Genomic DNA, 16,982 nt, shown 5'->3' with positions numbered 1-16,982 from the left:
TTGATGACTCCATGTTCATGGCAACATGGAAAAGGGCACTTCTGCGCATACAGCTGTATGTGCATATGTTCCCCTTCCTGATGTTGCACTCTGCACATCAGCACTTGGAGGTAGGAGTCACATGGATGTTGGGAGTGAGTGCAGCATTGTCTGAGCCTTCTGAATAGGCCTTCTGTCTTCCATGAACCTAGCATCACCTTGTGAATTCATTGCTGAACTGACATTTGAACCAGTGCCTCCCCTGCTCTCATCTCACACTCTTGTTGTTGTTGTTCAGTCGTTAAGTCGTGTCCGACTCTTCATGATCCCATGGACCATAGCATGCCAGGCCTTTCTGTCCTCTGCTCTCTCCCGGAGTGTGCTCAAGTCCATATTCATTGCATCGGTGATGCTATCTAGCCATCTCATCCTCTGCCATCCACTTCTCCTTTTGCCTTCAATCTTTCCCAGCATCAGGGTCTTTTCCAGTGACTTCTCTCTTTGCATTAGGTGGCCAAAATATTTGAGCTTCAGCTTCAATATCTGTCCTTCCAATGAGCACTCAGGGTTGATTTCCTTTAGGATGGACTGATTTGACCTCCTTGCAGTCCAGGGGACTCATAAGAGTCTTCTCCAGCACCACAGTTCGAAAGCATCAATTCTTCGGCGCTCAGCCTTCCTTATAGTCCAGCTCTCACAGCCATATGTTGCTACCAGGAAAACCATAGCTTTGATTATATGAACCTTTGTCGGCAAGGTGATGTCTCTGCTTCTTACTATGCTGTCTAGGTTGGCCATCGCTTTCCTCCCAAGGAGCAAGCGTCTTTTAATGTCATGGCTACAGTCACCGTCTGCGGTGATCTTGGAGCCCAAGAAAATAAAATCTGTCCCTGCTGCCATTTCTTCCCCTTCTATATGCCAAGAAGTGATGGGGCCAGATGCCATGATCTTAGTTTTTTTAATGTTGAGTTTCAAACCACCTTTTGCACTCTCCACTTTCACCCTCAACAAGAGGCTCTTTAGATCCTCTTCGCTTTCTGCCAATAGGGTGGTATCATCTGCATATCTGAGGTTGTTGATAATTCTCCTGGCAAACTTAATTCCGACCTGTGATTCATCCAACCTGGCATTTCTCATGATGTACTCTGCATATAAATTAAATAAGCAGGGCGACAATATACAGCCTTGTCGTACTCCTTTCCCAACTTTGAACCAATCAGTTGTTCCATGTCCGGTTCTTACTGTTGCTTCTTGATCCTCGTACAGGTTTCTCAGGAGACAGGTAAGGTGGGCTGGTACTCCCATCTCTTTAAGAATTTGCCAGAGTTTGTTGTGATCCACACCATCAAAGGCTTTAGCGTAGTCAATGAAGCAGAAATAGATGTTTTTCTGGAATTCTCTTGCTTTCTCCATGATCCAGCGAATGTTGGCGATTTGATCTCTAGTTCCTCTGCCTCTTTGGAACCCAGCTTGTACTTCCGGTAGTTCTCGGTTCACATACTGCTGAAGCCTAGCTTGTAGGATTTTGAGCATCACCTTGCTGGCATGTGAAATGAGCGTAATTGTACGGTAGTTTGAACACTCTTTGGCATTGCCCTTCTTTGGAACTGGAATGTAAACTGACCTTTTCCAGTCTTGTGGCCATTGTTGAGTGTTCCAAATTTGTTGGCATATTGAGTGCAGCACTTTAACAACATCATCTTTTAGGATCTTAAATAGTTCAGCTGGAATACTGTCATCTCCGCTAGCTTTGTTGTTAGTAATGCTTCCTAAGGCCCACTTGACTTCACTCTCTAGGATGTCCGGCTCAAGTTCAGTGAGCGCACTACTATGGCTATCAGGGACATTAAGATCTTTCCTGTATAGTTCTTCTGTATATTCTTTCAACCTCTTCTTAATCTCATCTGCTTCTGTTAGGTCCCTGCCTTCTTTGTCCTTTATCATGCCTGTCATTGCACAAAACGTTTCCTTGATATCTCCGATTTTCTTGAAGAGATCTCTAGTCTTTCCCATTCTATTGTTTTCTTCGATTTCTTTGCATTGTTCATTTAAGAAGGCCTTCTTGTCTCTCCTTGCATTTCTCTGGAACTCTGCATTCAGTTGGGTATATCTTCCCCTTTCTCCCTTGCTTTTTGCTTCCCTTCTTTCGTGAGCTACTTGTAAAGCCTCATCAGACAGCCACTTTGCTTTCTTGCATTTCTTTTTCTTTGGGATGGATTGAGTTGCTGCCTCCTGAACAATGTTACGGACCTCCGTCCATAGTTCCTCAGGCACTCTGTCTATCAGGTCTAATCCCTTAAATCTATTTGTCACCTCCACTGTATATTCATAGACCCAAAAGACGGTCTATGACCCCCCTGGCAAAGGCCAAGTACAGGCTGAAGGGGCAGGATTGCAGCTTGAGATCGATAGGCATATGGTCAAGGAACACCTAATTACTTTGAATGAGTTCAAATCTCCAGGGCCAGATGAACTGCCTCCTAGAGTAATAAAGGAGCTGGCAGAAGAACTCTCAGAACCGCTGTCTATTCTCTTTGAGAAATCATGGAGGACGGGGGAAGTGCCAGATGACTGGAGGAGGGCTAATGTTGTCCCTATCTTCAAAAGGGGTAAAAAGGAGGAACTTGGGAACTACAGACCAGTCAGTCTGACATCAATCCCTGGGAAAATTCTGGAGCAGATCATAAAGCAATCCATCTGGAAGCACCTTGACAACAATGCAGTGATTACTCGAAGCCAACATGGATCTGTCAAGAACAAATCCTGCCAGACGAATCTGATCTCATTTTTTGATCAAGTAACCTCCCTTGTGGACCATGGGAATGCTGTAGACATCATATACCTCGACTTCAGCAAAGCTTTCGACAAAGTGCCCCATGATCTCCTGATGAGCAAACTAGCTCAAAGTGGGCTAGATGAAACAACGATCTGGTGGATCCACAGTTGTCTACAGTATCGGACTCAAAGAGTGCTTATCAATGGGACCTTCTCAAACTGGGGAGAGGTAACGAGTGGGGTACCACAAGGCTCAGTCCTGGGCCCAGTGCTCTTCAACATTTGTTTTAATGACTTGGAGGAGGAGGTGCAGGGAATGCTGATCAAATTTGCAGATGACACAAAATTGGGCGGGATAGCTAATACTTTGGAAGACAGAAACAAAATTCAAAGTGATCTGGATAGACTGGAGCGCTGGGCAGAAAACCACAGAATGACATTTAACAGGGATAAATGCCAAGTTCTGCACCTAGGAAAAAGAAACCAAATGCACAGTTACAAGATGGGGGATACGTGGCTCAACAACAGTACAAGTGAGAAGGATCTTGGAACTGTTTTTGATCACAAGCTGAATATGAGCCAACAATGTGATGTGGCTGCAAAAAAGGCAAATGCTATTTTGAGCTGCATTAATAGAAGCACAACTTCCAAATCCCAGGAAGTACTAGTTCCCCTCTACTTAGCACTGGTTAGGCTCATCTGGAGTACTGTGTCCAGTTCTGGGCACCACACTTTAAGAAGGATGCAGACAAACTGGAGAGGGTTCAGAGGAGGGCAACAAAGATGATCAGGGGACTGGAAACAAAGCCCTATGAAGAGAGACTGAAAGAACTGGGCATGTTTAGCCTTGAGAAGAGAAGACTGAGGGGAGATAAGATAGCGCTCTTCAACTACTTGAAAGGTTGTCCCAGAGAGGAAGGCCAGGATCTCTTCTTGATCATCCCAGAGTGCAGGACACAGAATAATGGGCTCTAGTGACAGGAAGCCAGATTCCGGCTGAACATCAGGAGAAACGTCCTGACTGTTAGAGCAATATGACAATGGAACCAATGACCTAGGGAGGCGGTGGGCTCTCCCACACTGGAGGCATTCAAGAAGAGGCTAGACAGCCATCTGTCAGGGATGCTCTGACCTGGATTCCTGCACTGAGCAGGGGGTTGGACTCGATGGCCTTGTAGGCCCCTTCCAACCCTACTATTCTATGATTCTATGATTCATAAGGGATATGATTTAGGTCATACCTGAATGGTTTAGTGGTTTTCCCTACATTCTTCAATTTAAGCCGAAAGTTTGCAAGAAGCAGCTCATGATCTGAGCCACAGTCAGCTCCAGGTCTTGTTTTTACTGACTGTATAGAGCTTCTCCATCTTTGGCTGCAAAGTACATAATCAATCTGGTTTCGATATTGACCATCTGGTGATGTCCATGTGTAGAGTCTCCTCTTGCGCTGTTGGATGTCCATGTGTAGAGTTGCCTCACACTCACACTCTTAGTCTTAACTTTTATGCTACATAGAAATCCAGAAGTTATCAACTTGATTTCCATCCAGTCCTGAGCCAGGGGAACATCAGATAAAGATTTGCTCCAAAAAATACCTTCTTTGCAAAACTGGTATGACTAGTCACCAAAGATTTCTGGATGTGCAAGTATTCAGCCGATACTCAGGATTCAGTATCTATGTTTCTTATATCTTACAGCTGGCTTGCCACAGCACTCAGTAAATTTGGTACTATATGTTATTCATTCATTTAATGAAATCAGGGGACATAATGGTGGTGGTGGGGAACCCCCCTAAAATCAAATATTAAAATTTGAATTATTGAGTCCAGTCTTTAATATTTATGTTTTGATGCCCAAATATAAGGTTTGGCAATGAAATTGGACTTAGTTTCTCACATTCTGCTATCAAGCATCCACACTGGATCTTGAGTTTGAGACAGTCTTTTTGTAAGACAAAAGTAGAATTTTGCATCACAAAATCTGAATTCCACAATTCAGCCATCAGAATAAAAGTATTAGCCATTTTGAAATTTCATATTTAGATGGGAGTCTGGAGTCTATTCCTATTTATCTCCTCTCTGACTGCCCTTGGTGTTATTCTATCACGTTCATCCTCCCACACACCATTCTCAACCCATATTTTGCTTACAGAGATTACAGAGGAAACTAAATTTTAACAGTCTACGTGGCCATCTGCATAACACTGCAATGGCTATTTGTAGATAGCTATTCCAGTGCCCATCCTCTTCAGTGTTCAATGCACCTGACCTCTCTCTGCCTTGGATCAAATCTCACTCAGCCTAGACCTGATCCAGCCCCAAGGTTGCCTCTTCCTTGCTCTGATCTTCATGACTTTCCAATCAGCAGCTGTCGGCCTGCCCAGGATCTGGGTTTGTCTCCCGCCCGCCCATTCTTAGCAAGCAGTTGAGGGCTCGTGTCCACATGGGATTATGCTCTTTCCTGTTTAATAAGCCATGCTTCCAGCTCCAGGTTAGAGGGGGTCCTTGGACTGGGATCCTGTCGTGGGTCTCCCCATGGTGGTGAGCCCCCTTGTCCTCAAGTGGGTGGCCTCTCCCTTCTCCTATTTATTTCTACTGGGGGGGGGATGACACACCAGAGGACGATGGTGGTAGCAGCGCCCCTCTAATGGGCACTAGGTGGTTGCCACTGCCCACAGTGCACTGGGGTGATGTAGCCATGGGAAACTGCTATAGTGGCTGTGTGGTGTTCACTGAAGCTCTGGAAAAGGGGGTCCACGACAGTGGCAGTGGTGGATGCATGACAGACGACCCAAAAATCCCACCTGCTGATGCCAGGTCTGACCCTAAATCCCAGGCACAGCATTCTAGTCCCTTCAAATTAGTCGAAGAGCTTTTCCAGAAAACAGGCCCAGCCACGAAAATCCCCAAACCTTGTAAGAGTATCATTTTGCAAAACTCTTGTTATTTGGAAAAGGCCTACAAGTCACACATTAGCTGGTTACTCCCAGTATCTCCTTGGTACCAGTGGCTTCCCCGAGTACCAGACCAACCATACCCTACCGTAAAGAGCCTCAACGTTCAGCACTTGCTCTGGGAAAAGGAGAAAGTGGTCAGCGGTACCATTCACATGTTTCTCCAAGCTTCTCCTTCCTTACCCCAGCTGAGGTGAGGAAGCCCGTTATCCCCAGCCAGCTTCCTGTGGCTTCTTTTCTCGCCACCCTTCTCGCTAAGGGCAGCCATTTGGCCTGGCGCTCTTTCAGCTCCAACCAGCTTTGGTGAGGCTGGTATGGAAGAGGTAGCAGCAACTGAGTAAAGCTGAAAGGCGATGAGGGAGGATTTGGGCCTGTAGCGCGGGCCTAGCCTAGCCCTCTGCTTCTTGCAGCAGGTTATATGGCAATGAAAGCATAAATATTATACTCCCCAGCACACAGCCTGCCTCAGTTGGGTTGTGCACACTGACTACCCCATAATACGGTGTGCTGCCCCCAAGAAATACCCAGAGAAGAGTGGCACAAAATGGCTGCCTTGGGACTCTCATACAGCCTTCTGCAACGTGGTGCCCTCCAGATGTGTTGGGCTACAGCTCCCAGAATCTGCCAGCCAGCATACCTGCTGAGGATTCTGGGAGTTGTGGTCCAACACATCTGGCAGGCACTAGGTTGGGGAAGGCTGCTCTAATACAATGGGTGGGAAAACAAACACTGACGGAAATTTGATGCTGTCTCTCTTCTTAACTGTTGTGATGGCAACCGTCACTCATTCGCCTCTTGATTGGTCAGTATGCTGCATGCTGTGCTTTAATTCAATCGTGAGCTTTTCTCTGGTGAATGGACAACACTGTGTCCTGGTTCAGATTGACATAGCTTAATAAACTGAGACATGAATGAGCCTTATGCCCTCACACACAAACCCTTTCTTCCTCCCTTTTTGGCATGCTGCAATTAAACTAGGATGTTTTCAATTAACCATAGTTTCCTGTTAAGTCTGTTTATTTACTTGTTACGCTTATGTCCTGCCTTTCCTCCAAGGAGCCCAAGGCAGTGTGCATGATATTCCTCCTCTCCGTTTTATCCTCACAGCAACCCTGTGAGGTAGGTTGGGCTGAGAGTCAGTGACTGGCCCAAAGTCACCACTGAGCTTCATGGCCAAGTCAGGACCAGAACCTGTATCCCCTGAGTCCCAGTCCAACACTCTAACCACTACACCACACCACTATGGTTGCCAGATTTGGAACAAGCCAGGATATTAAACCACAGTCTGAAATCGGTTTAAGATCCTGGTTGGTTCCGAACCTGCATTTAACCATAGTTCTCCTGTTTGGATGAAATGGGAAACCATGGTCCATTGAAGACTTCTAGGTTTAATCATGGCATATCGAGAAGAGAGGAAGAAAACGGCTACATGCACGGGCACAAATACCTATGATCACCTCAAATTGTGACCGTCCCATTGAAGTCTATGTGTGGGACCAAAGCACTGCCATACATCCCCCATTTTGTAAGGTGTGGACGCCACAAGTTTGCTATCCTACCTATTGTAGCATCACCATCCATCTTTTACGATGAGGAAGGGTGCCTGCCCAAAGTTCATGAAGACAATGACTGCCGGGTCATTGGTTGTCCTTTGTCAGAAACTCTGTGCAAACATACCCTATGGACACTTTGATGAAGTCACAACAAGAAGCCTGTTATACGTCAGGGGAAGTGGAATGAGAACACAAGGGGCCTCCATTAAAGGCCATGTAGGTAGGAAGATAAGATTGTGCTTTTATGGCTATTCTGGCACCTAGGATACACTGAAGCAAACACACAATACCACTAAAGCCAATTCAGAAACATACCTAAACTGCGATCCATCTATATGCGTTTGCCCCTCACCTCGCCATGCACCTAAACATGGGAGGGGGGCACTTCGCGTGCAGTGGTACTTGTCACGTTGTACAATTCTTCCCCTCAAAAATAGTGCTGTGGGGGAGAGAGCATGCAAATTGGGACATCATATATATGGACCACCACATCTATAGATGTCCATCTGGGGACAGGACTGGCTCCAGGTTGAAGGGTCTCCTTGGCAGAGTGGGCAGAGGTAGGATTTACCTCTCAGGAACTCCCCCGCTGAGACCTGCACCACCACCATTTCCTCAGCACTGCTGCAGCTTTTGACTTTTTCAAAAAGCTGTTTAGCAGCCCAAGCAAATATTCATACATGGCCTCTATCTGTACAGAAGTCACCGTGACCCACCAGGAAGTTCCCCGTTTTGGTCTTCCCATTGCGCCCCTGTCAGAGGCACTATGGGAAAACTGAAATGGTGGGAGGAAGTCACAAATACCTGTTGGTGTGCTGCCAGTGGAAAGTGAAAAGGGAACCTTGGCATGGGCAGTTAAAAAAAGGAGAGGAGGAGCACTGGGGCAAGTAGGGCTGGAGGACATGTCAGTGGGGACCCCTCGGGGGTATTGCTAGCGAATATATGCTAGCCTATATAACATTCCATGAAAATTCTATGAAAATTCAAAGAGATCCTGATAGGCTGGAGTGCTGGGCAGAAAACAACAGAATGAAATTTAACAGTGATAAATGCCAAGTTCTGCACCTAGGAAAAAGAAACCAAAGGCACAGTTACAAGATGGGGGATACGTGGCTCAACAACAGTACAAGCTAGAGGGAACTTGGAATTGTTGTAGACCGCAAGCTGAATATGAGCCAACAATGTCATGTGGCTGCAAAAAAGGCCAATGCTCTTTTGGGCTGCATTAGTAGAAGCACAGCTTCCAAATCCCGGGAAGTACTAGTTCCCCTCTGCTCAGCACTGGTTAGGCCTCATCTGGAGAACTGTGTCCAGTTCTGGGCACCACACTTTAAGAAGGATGCAGACAAACTGGAGAGGGTTCAGAGGAGGGCAACAAAGAAGGTCAGGGGACTGGAAACAAAGCCCTATGAGGAGAGACTGAAAGAACTGGGCATGTTTAGCCTTGAGAAGAGCAGACTGAGGGGAGATAGGATAGCGCTCTTCAAGGACTTGAAAGGTTGTCACAGAGAGGAAGGCCAGGATCTCTTCTCGATCATCCCAGAGTGCAGGACACGGAATAATGGGCTCAAGTGACAGGCATCCAGATTCCGGCTGAACATCAGGAAAAGCTTCCTGACTGTTAGAGCAATACGACAATGGAACCCATGACCTGGGGAGGTAGTGGGCTCTCCCACACAGGAGGCATTCAAGATGACGCTGGACAGCCATCTGTCGGGGATGCTCTGACTTGGATCCCTGCATTGAGCAGGGGGTTGGACTCGATGGTCTTTTAGGCCTCTTCCAACCCTACTATTCTATGATTCTATGACATACATTACTTTAGGTGCCTGGTGGACGGGAAGGCTACATGCCTGCTCTTCCATGGTGTGAATGAACTAATGCTCAGGTATGGTGTCTGGAGCTGGTCTAGGTATTGGATCAAGCACATAATATGTGAATGTGCCACTGACACATGCGCGCACACACACACAAAGACAGTGGTGTTGCCACAGTTTAGAGAGCCATGGTCAAGATGCCCTCTAGGTGGCCCCAATACACTCTTGGGCACTCCCCTCCTCCGTTTTGCTCCCCCTGGTGCACTCTCTGTGTCCTTCTTCTCACCTGGGGCTCTTTCTCCTTCCCCTCCCACCCCACTGCTGTTTCTCCCCCCATCCTGGTGCTTACTCTCCCCTTACCAGGCAGGAGCTCCCCTCCCTCCCTCCCTCCCCTTGTAGCTTTTAAAACAGCCTGGGCGTTCTGCGGAGGAAGCTGCAGGTGCACCCAGCATGTCGATTTCCCCAACTAACGTGCCTCTCGGTCCATGTGGCCATCCAGAGGCCACCTGGAGAATGAAGATGGCGGGCGCAACTGCAGCTTCTTCCTCCCCAGCAGCATGCCCGGGCTGTTTTCAAGGAAAGAGAGAAAAGGCGCTGCTGGTCTGGGGAAGAGGCAGTGGATCGTGGGGAGGGGAAAGAGGGTGTGGAGCACCAGCTAGTGAGTGCCAGGGCTGGGAAAACGCCATTTGGGGGCCTGAAGTGCTGCGGGGCCCCGGATCTCCACCCACTGGCTCAGAACTCTGCACCACTGCAAACAGACGCTCCTGAGGAACAGGAATTCGCAGCCTGGCTCATTCCACATTAGGTGAGAAAACGCATGTTAACTCAAAACCGTACAATTCCTGCAATATAATTTGGGACATAAGTGCTGTTACCAACGAGCAGTCAAGAACTGCCTAAGAAACAATAATTTATCAACTAGAAAAAAAAGAAAGACTGTGCAACACTAGAGAAGGGCTTGTAAAGGGGTTACAGAAACCAGCAATGGGTAGAAAGATAGATCTCAAACAGTGGTTAAACCTGTTGAAAGCTTGAGGTAAAAACCGCCCTGTTATCGGTAACACAAATGAATTCAGCTTGTGGTTCTCAAATTTCTATCTTCAGATCATGGCTCAGAAAACCTGCGTGCATTGCAGGGAACTCTGGAGCATCTTCCAGGAGGTATGGCCCATCGACCCCCTGGCACTGGCTGAACTGAACAGGCCTCCTTATTGTGTGAACTGAGTACACCCTAGAACACAGCCCACGGTGCCCTTTGCCATCGTCCCCTGCGGCAGTGCATGGCAAGGGACAACTGGTTGTGGGTGGGCAAGCTATCTTTCAGAGAGCCTCTTCCATTACTGGCTTTCTCACTGAAGCAAGGCCGGCCTCAAGGGGTGGCAGAGTTGGGCATCTGCCAAGGGCCCACATCCTCACAGGGGGCCCACTCACAAGAGCCTTTGCAAGCTGCTTGTTCATCTGCCTCTGGCCTATTCAATGGTGGTGGTGCAAAGGAGGAGTAGGAAATGCCATGGCCTTCTTGCTCACTGTTTCCCTGCCTGAGGCGAGGCAATGAGGAAGAGGAACAATACTGAGGAAGAGGGGCCCAGTGAGGGCATCTCGCCCAAGGGCTGTCCAAAACCTGGAGTTGGCACTGTATTGAAGGACCCCCACTAAGCTTCTGGGGGTCCCTGGAACCCAGTTGGCAAACCGCTTCATTAGGTTATTCCAGAATATTTAGTAGCTTCTCCTATAACCAGGCCTGTCCTATTAACAGACACAGACAGAACTTCAGTACAACCATGTCTGATCTGGTGTCCAGTTATTTGCCTCTTAAAACCAAAACCAAACCAAACCCGCAGACCGCAATCCAAGCCATACCATGTGACCCATTTAACTGTGGAATCAAAGCTGGAGTCTGAATGTGTTTCCAGCTTATTTGCTCCACTTAAGGAACTGGTAAAAAGGCAAAGAAATTGGGGAGATGGCAAAGCTCCCCATTCATGCACTTTGGGTTTTTAAATGTTCACTGTATTCTAATTGTCATTTCAGGACAAAATTAATGCAAGGTAAGAGGAGATCCATGAAAAGGATATTTTGCACACGCGCGAGCCATTTGGAAAAGCCTGCTGCACTGGGGGAAGGAAGGATTAACCTTTTCACCCTGAGACATTTCCCCCCCAAACGAAAAACCTGCCCCTCCCAAAGACGCTTTTTGCCAAATGCCTACATGTTTTACCCTGCAGTGCAAATAATAGCTTTCGGAGGGAGATTTTAACTGGGAAAACAGTGTAGGAGAAAGGGTTAACCCTCCCTCTGTGCTCTAGGTCCATTTTAAAACATCCCCCTGCCCACCCCCCGTTAGTGGCTAACATTTTGTAAAAAAAATATTGACGTATCTCAGGGGTGGGGAACCTCTGGCTAGCAGGTCTAATCTGGCCTGAGGAGGTTCACAATCTGACTCCTCTCCAAGTCCTACCTCCTGGCCTAGAGGCTACTGGGGCCTTGGGTAGGAGGTGGGGAGAGGAATCTCTCTGCATGGAAAAAGGAAAAAGTGGGTGGGGCAGGGCTGGATGATGTCATGGGAGGGGGAGGGGCTTTGGGTTGGAGCCCTGCCTCCTTGACACCATCCAGCCTGCTGGCTCAGTCTGGGGGCCAGATTTCTCACTCCAACGTATCTCCTGTGTCACATCTAAGGGTTGGCCCTTAAATACAAAATAGGGATGTCCATTGTCAGGAAATCCACCCCTTTTGGGGCTTGCCAGAGTTCTGCAGTATGCCCAACTCAGCTTGGAGCTGAGGTGTGCTGTTTCCCCAAGTTCTGGGGACTTTTAACACATTTTAAAAAAAATCTTGGCTGTAATTTGTGCTAATAGAGATTTGTGCAAATTTTGGCTGCAAATTGTGCAAATCTGTATAATTTGCTCAAGTTTTGGCTGTAACTTGCACTGATTTGCAGAAATTACAGCCCAAACTTGGGCAAATTATGCAAATTTGTGGAATCTGCGGCTGAAATTTACACAGATGTTCTTTTATAAAAAATCTTTTTGCGGAAATCCCACCAGCTGGCCTGACTCATTGTGTGCCGAGCTGGTGGAAGACGGAACAGAGTCTGGGGGCCTGAGCCGACAAAAACTTGTCAAGCCCTGCTCCCCAACTGGATTTCTCCGATATCCTTAATGCCTAAGTGGCTTGCTCACTTTTTTAATGCATTCTGGTCTAGAAATACATATATTTAGGGCCTCTGTTTGGCCTCCTTTGTGTTAGTTTGAATATTGGCACTCATTCCAGAAATGGAATGGTAGAGGAAGTCATCAAAGCGTTTTAAAGCCAGGGGAAAGGGAGTAGGGATTTTCAGGGAAAGGGGCCATTTTGCTATTTCTTCCTCTTCATTTCAATAGGATGTACAATATGCTGCTCTCTCCTCAACATCTACACAGAAAAAGAAGAAAAAGTCCAGTGAATGCAGACCTAAGTAGTAATAATGTTATTTTCACAAGACCTTTTTCACCACAGGAATACTGAGCCTGGAGATCAACCTTGTTGTCTCACTCAACCTGAAATGGACCTGTAGGAATTGGCTTAAATTTTGATTAGGGTGGGGCAGAGAAATGAACACGTCAGTCACCTTGACCATGAGATTGCTTCCCAGAAAGGTGTGAGGGGATAAAGAGAGAAGAAAGAAAGAAAGAAAGAAAGAAAGAAAGAAAAGGGCTTTAATAGAGTCCACATCCACGCAAATTGTTGGCAATGATGACATCAGTTACAGCATCAAAGACAAACTGGATATTGTTGGTGTCAGTGGCACAGGTGATGTGTGTATAGATCTCTTTGTTGGATGACTTATTCTTGCTCTCGTATTGGGACTGGATGTAAGTCACAGCTTCGGTGAACGAGCTTGGTCCTGCAACAGAGAAAGCCTGTTGTGAAACACGCAAGAAACTCCACCTATCAAAATTGACCCCACTTTGCGGTGGATCCATCTAATACAGGGATGGAATTAGGGGTCTTGCAGAACCAGAGTCTGGGTTTCTGCAAATCATTTGCAATAAGTGAGATCCCAGACGATGTAATGCTAAGATTCCAAACGCGGCTTCTTGAAACCCCCTAAATTTAGCTTTAACATCCTTGGTTCTGTCAGTAATACTGACATGTTTCTAGGGATTTATGAGAATTTTGTTCTTGGTTCACAAATCATGCGAACATGTCCCATTTGCAACCCCGAATGTGAATCCGAGGAAGAGCACAATTCTCGGGAAATTTCTGCCATTTCCCAAACTTGCATTCACGTTAGAACGCGTGTACTTGCACATATATGCACTTCCAAAAATGTGGACATGTGCAAGTGTGTATTTGCACAAATGCGCATTTCCCCCCAAATTTGCATTTTCACACTTTAGCCTATGGCAGAAAATGCACATTTTTGATAGGGGAAAATGTGCACTTTTAAAATGTGCATTTTTCCTGATTAAGAAAACTAATCGATGATCGCATTTGGAAATGCAGACAAGGCAAACTGAGCTTTGAGGAAGTATTCAAAGAACCTCAACTAATTTGAACATCGCACGTTCACCCATCCCTCAGCATTTATGCAGTGCTCAAATCACTTCATTTGTATGTTATCCCGTGGGCCAAACAACACATTGCCTTAATTGCATGAACTGCAATTAACAATGCGCTTTGTTTTGTTATGTTTGAGGGTCCTTCCAGAGGGAGGGATCCTAGCGCTAGCAACCAGAAGGCACTGTGAAGCTCTCCCATCTTTTCTTCCTCAATGGATTTTCTGCATGAAGGAAAAAGGTAGAAGAAGTGATGGGAAAACGTGGGAGGGCTATATTGGAAGACGATGCCATCTGGACCCCCCATAAACCTCCATGAATGAGGCAGGGCACCATAAAAGCCGTGACTGGAAGCATTCCAAATTACAGCCACAGGGAAGGCCGGCCAGTATTAGGGCCACAGCATACAGGGAAGGGTGATATAATCTGGTGAGCATCTCCTGCCAAGCTCCTATTAATCCCAAGAGTGCTTCCATCCTGGGGCCAATAGCAGCTTGCGGGAGAGGGTGATTTTAATTGGGACAGCCACAGAGGGGAGTGGTTATGCCTGCTCCCCACATGCCACACTCCACCCCACCCTACAGTTGCTGTTTAAACTTAAGAAACACAGCCTGTTATCTGCATTCATGCAACTAACGTAAGGTGTAGCTTAGCTCTCATTAATCCTTACCAAAAGGCTGTAAGGCAGGTCAGAATTATTACCCCATACTGCAGATAAGAGGCTGGGAGAGAGGAGGCTGACAGAGAAAGCACCAAGCTTAAGGCCATCAAGGGAGTTCATGGAAGAGGCGAGGCCAGAACTAGGGGCTTCCAGATTCACAGCTCCATCTCTTTCTGGATCAAGTGATTCACATCACTTGATACAGAAGCAGAATGTTACATTATTGAAAGTCCTGAACTTCCTGATCTTCTCACCGAGGAAGCCTCGATAAGTTTCCAAGGATTCCCAGAGTTCCCTGGAACACAATCTGAAAACCACTATAAGTTCCTTATGGGCAGGGACCTGTCTATTTTTATCATGTAACTAGCCATGTACACTGATGACACTCTGTTGTTGTTAAAAATCAAGAAGGGCTGTGTAGCTGACAGTGCAGTCCTATACATGGCTACTAAGATGTAAGTCCCATTGAGTTCAATGCTACTTACTCCCAGGTAAGTGGGAACAGAATTGTAGCCTGAAATTTCGATCACCACTTTTTTCTGGTTGGGCTCCTGCACCCTGTTAACAGCTGCATGGCAGGCAGAAATTCAACAGAGGATGCTTTCCCCATCACTGCCACTCTGTGCTGGGAGAAGCAGAACTTGTTGAATTTTATTTATATATTTTTGTCTCGCTTCTCCCACAAGGGGCTCAGAGCTGTGGTTTAGCACTGCAACGGTCCAGTGAGATAAGTGCGGCAGAAAGAAAGGTGCTAATCCAAGGCCATTAAATCAGTTTTATGGCTGAGCAGAAGTTTGAACCTGCATTTCCCATACCCAAACACATTACTTCACTCCCTCCAACACACTGGTCCTCTTGAATTTCAGCCTGTCATTAAGACACAGGAGCCTTGTCAGGCAAAAAGGTGACAGCCCTACCTGAGCTGAGAATAATTCCATTTTGGTAGTTATATGTCATAATTCCTTCCAGAGCTGTGAACCAGCAAAGTTATCTCCTTGGCTCTCTATTTTTGTGACAGCAAAACAACTTTCATGTGAAAGCTTTTGTATCTCATTACCATGGGGCCAACCCCTCTTCTGTTGTCCTCACCTTCCCCATAGTACTATGCACACATCTTATATAAGACTTGATCCCTCTAGCCCAGTATCCTGTTTCCAGAAATAGCCGGCCACAAGCCTCTAGCCATTTATAAGTAGAGCGTGAAGGGCCTTCCCTTTTTGTTTGTCCCTAGTATCTGGAATTCAGAGTTATAGTAGGGTCTATACCTACACCTCTCCAAAAAAGGGGACATGTGTCACCAAGAAAGAGGACAAAAGAGGACACTGATTTGCATAACATTTGCATATGCTAATGGACACATATTTAGAAAGAATGACTGAAACTTTAATAGAAATACTATATATCTCATCATGGTGGGGGAAGGCTGTATGCTGGCCCACTCAGCCTGATGTCCAGGTGCTAACCATTGATGGCCAACATCAAAGACACTGCTCTCCAGGCTTCTTATGCTTCTTGATCTTTATACTGGATTTGGACCGGACAGGCCTTCAAACAGAGGACGCCTTCAAACACAGGACCATCCTCTGATAGCCCTTCAAATAGATGACTGACCTCTGTAAAAGAGGACACATGGACACCCCAAGATGTCCTGATTTTGGACGTGAAGGTTCCACTGAGCCATCATGACTAATAGCCATTGTTCATCCTATCCTCCACAAATCAGTCAAGCCTTTTCAAAAGCTATCTAAGCTACCAGTGGGTATCAGCACACTTTGTACAAAAACAAAAGTTCTGTTTGGAGCACAGAGTTAAAGGAATCAATACTTATCCTTTTGCCCAGTGGTTTGCTAACCCCAGTGACCACTTGAAAATTGCTGGGGAGCTCAGAAGATAAGTTAGGGTCCAATCCTATGCATGTTCAGACAGAGAAAAGTCCCACAATTCCCAGCATTCCCCAGCCAGGCATGCTGGCTGGGGAATGCTGGAAATTGTAGGACTTTTTTCTGTCTGAACATGCATAGGATTGGACCCTCAATAACCTTTTTGTTGTTGTTACCAAGGTAAATTTGTATGGAAAAATTAAGAGAGTACACCAGCCCCATATTCCGAAATCCACAGGGCCTGGCCTGGGGCCTTGTGAGCCTTTTGATAATCACCTGCTGGACAAAACAGCTCCAATCAGCTGTTGTCAGAAAAAGTAAATAAAGTGCAGGGCCATGTACAGACCTCGACGAATGGTCTGCAACCTTTCCACAGACCACCTCAATGGAGCTCACGGACCACTATCTGTCAACCACAGTTTGAGAATGTCTGCTTTAGCCTAAAGCAAACCTGGACACTCTTAAAAGGGGATTAGACAAATTCATGGAGGGTAAGGCTATCAATTGCGGCTAGTCATGATGGCTATATTAGGGTGGCCCTCTATTTGAAGAGCTGTCCTATTCCATTCTGGTTTAAAGAGCCATAAGGACTGCTGCCCAGTTAGCACCTGGCGGCAGACTGAAAAGGGAGGCACCTGCTCTCAGTCTTCCCCACTACGGTGGAATGTACTGTATTTCTATTTAAATTATTATAATTATTTCTAAATTTGCATCTCTACAAGTGAATTAGCACATGCACATTTTATGCAAATCGTCAGTCTCTCCTGTCCTCCTTTTTGGCAATTCGTAAATGGGTACCCCACAGGAAGTATGTTTCTCAATATTA

At 46.4% G+C, this 16,982-nt stretch overlaps 1 protein-coding gene across 1 annotated transcript in view; it reads right to left on the bottom strand.

Annotated features, from left to right (window-relative positions):
- Positions 1–9,880: 9,880 nt before the first annotated feature.
- The window catches only part of GNAO1 (G protein subunit alpha o1), a 249,033-nt gene continuing 241,931 nt past the window's right edge, over positions 9,881–16,982 (bottom strand). The window contains exon 8 of the mRNA XM_084812085.1: positions 9,881–12,960. Coding sequence (XP_084668211.1) covers positions 12,773–12,960 — 188 coding nt within the window. The 3' untranslated portion in view covers positions 9,881–12,772. The remainder of the gene's footprint in view (positions 12,961–16,982) is intronic.

The sequence above is a fragment of the Heloderma suspectum genome, chromosome 8 (genome assembly GCF_057233095.1).
Source record: "Heloderma suspectum isolate Gila_16-S chromosome 8, 16-S_ref, whole genome shotgun sequence".
NCBI lineage: Eukaryota > Metazoa > Chordata > Lepidosauria > Squamata > Helodermatidae > Heloderma > Heloderma suspectum.
The sequence above is the reverse complement of the archived record's forward strand: the minus strand, read 5'-3'. Positions and strand labels throughout refer to the sequence as shown.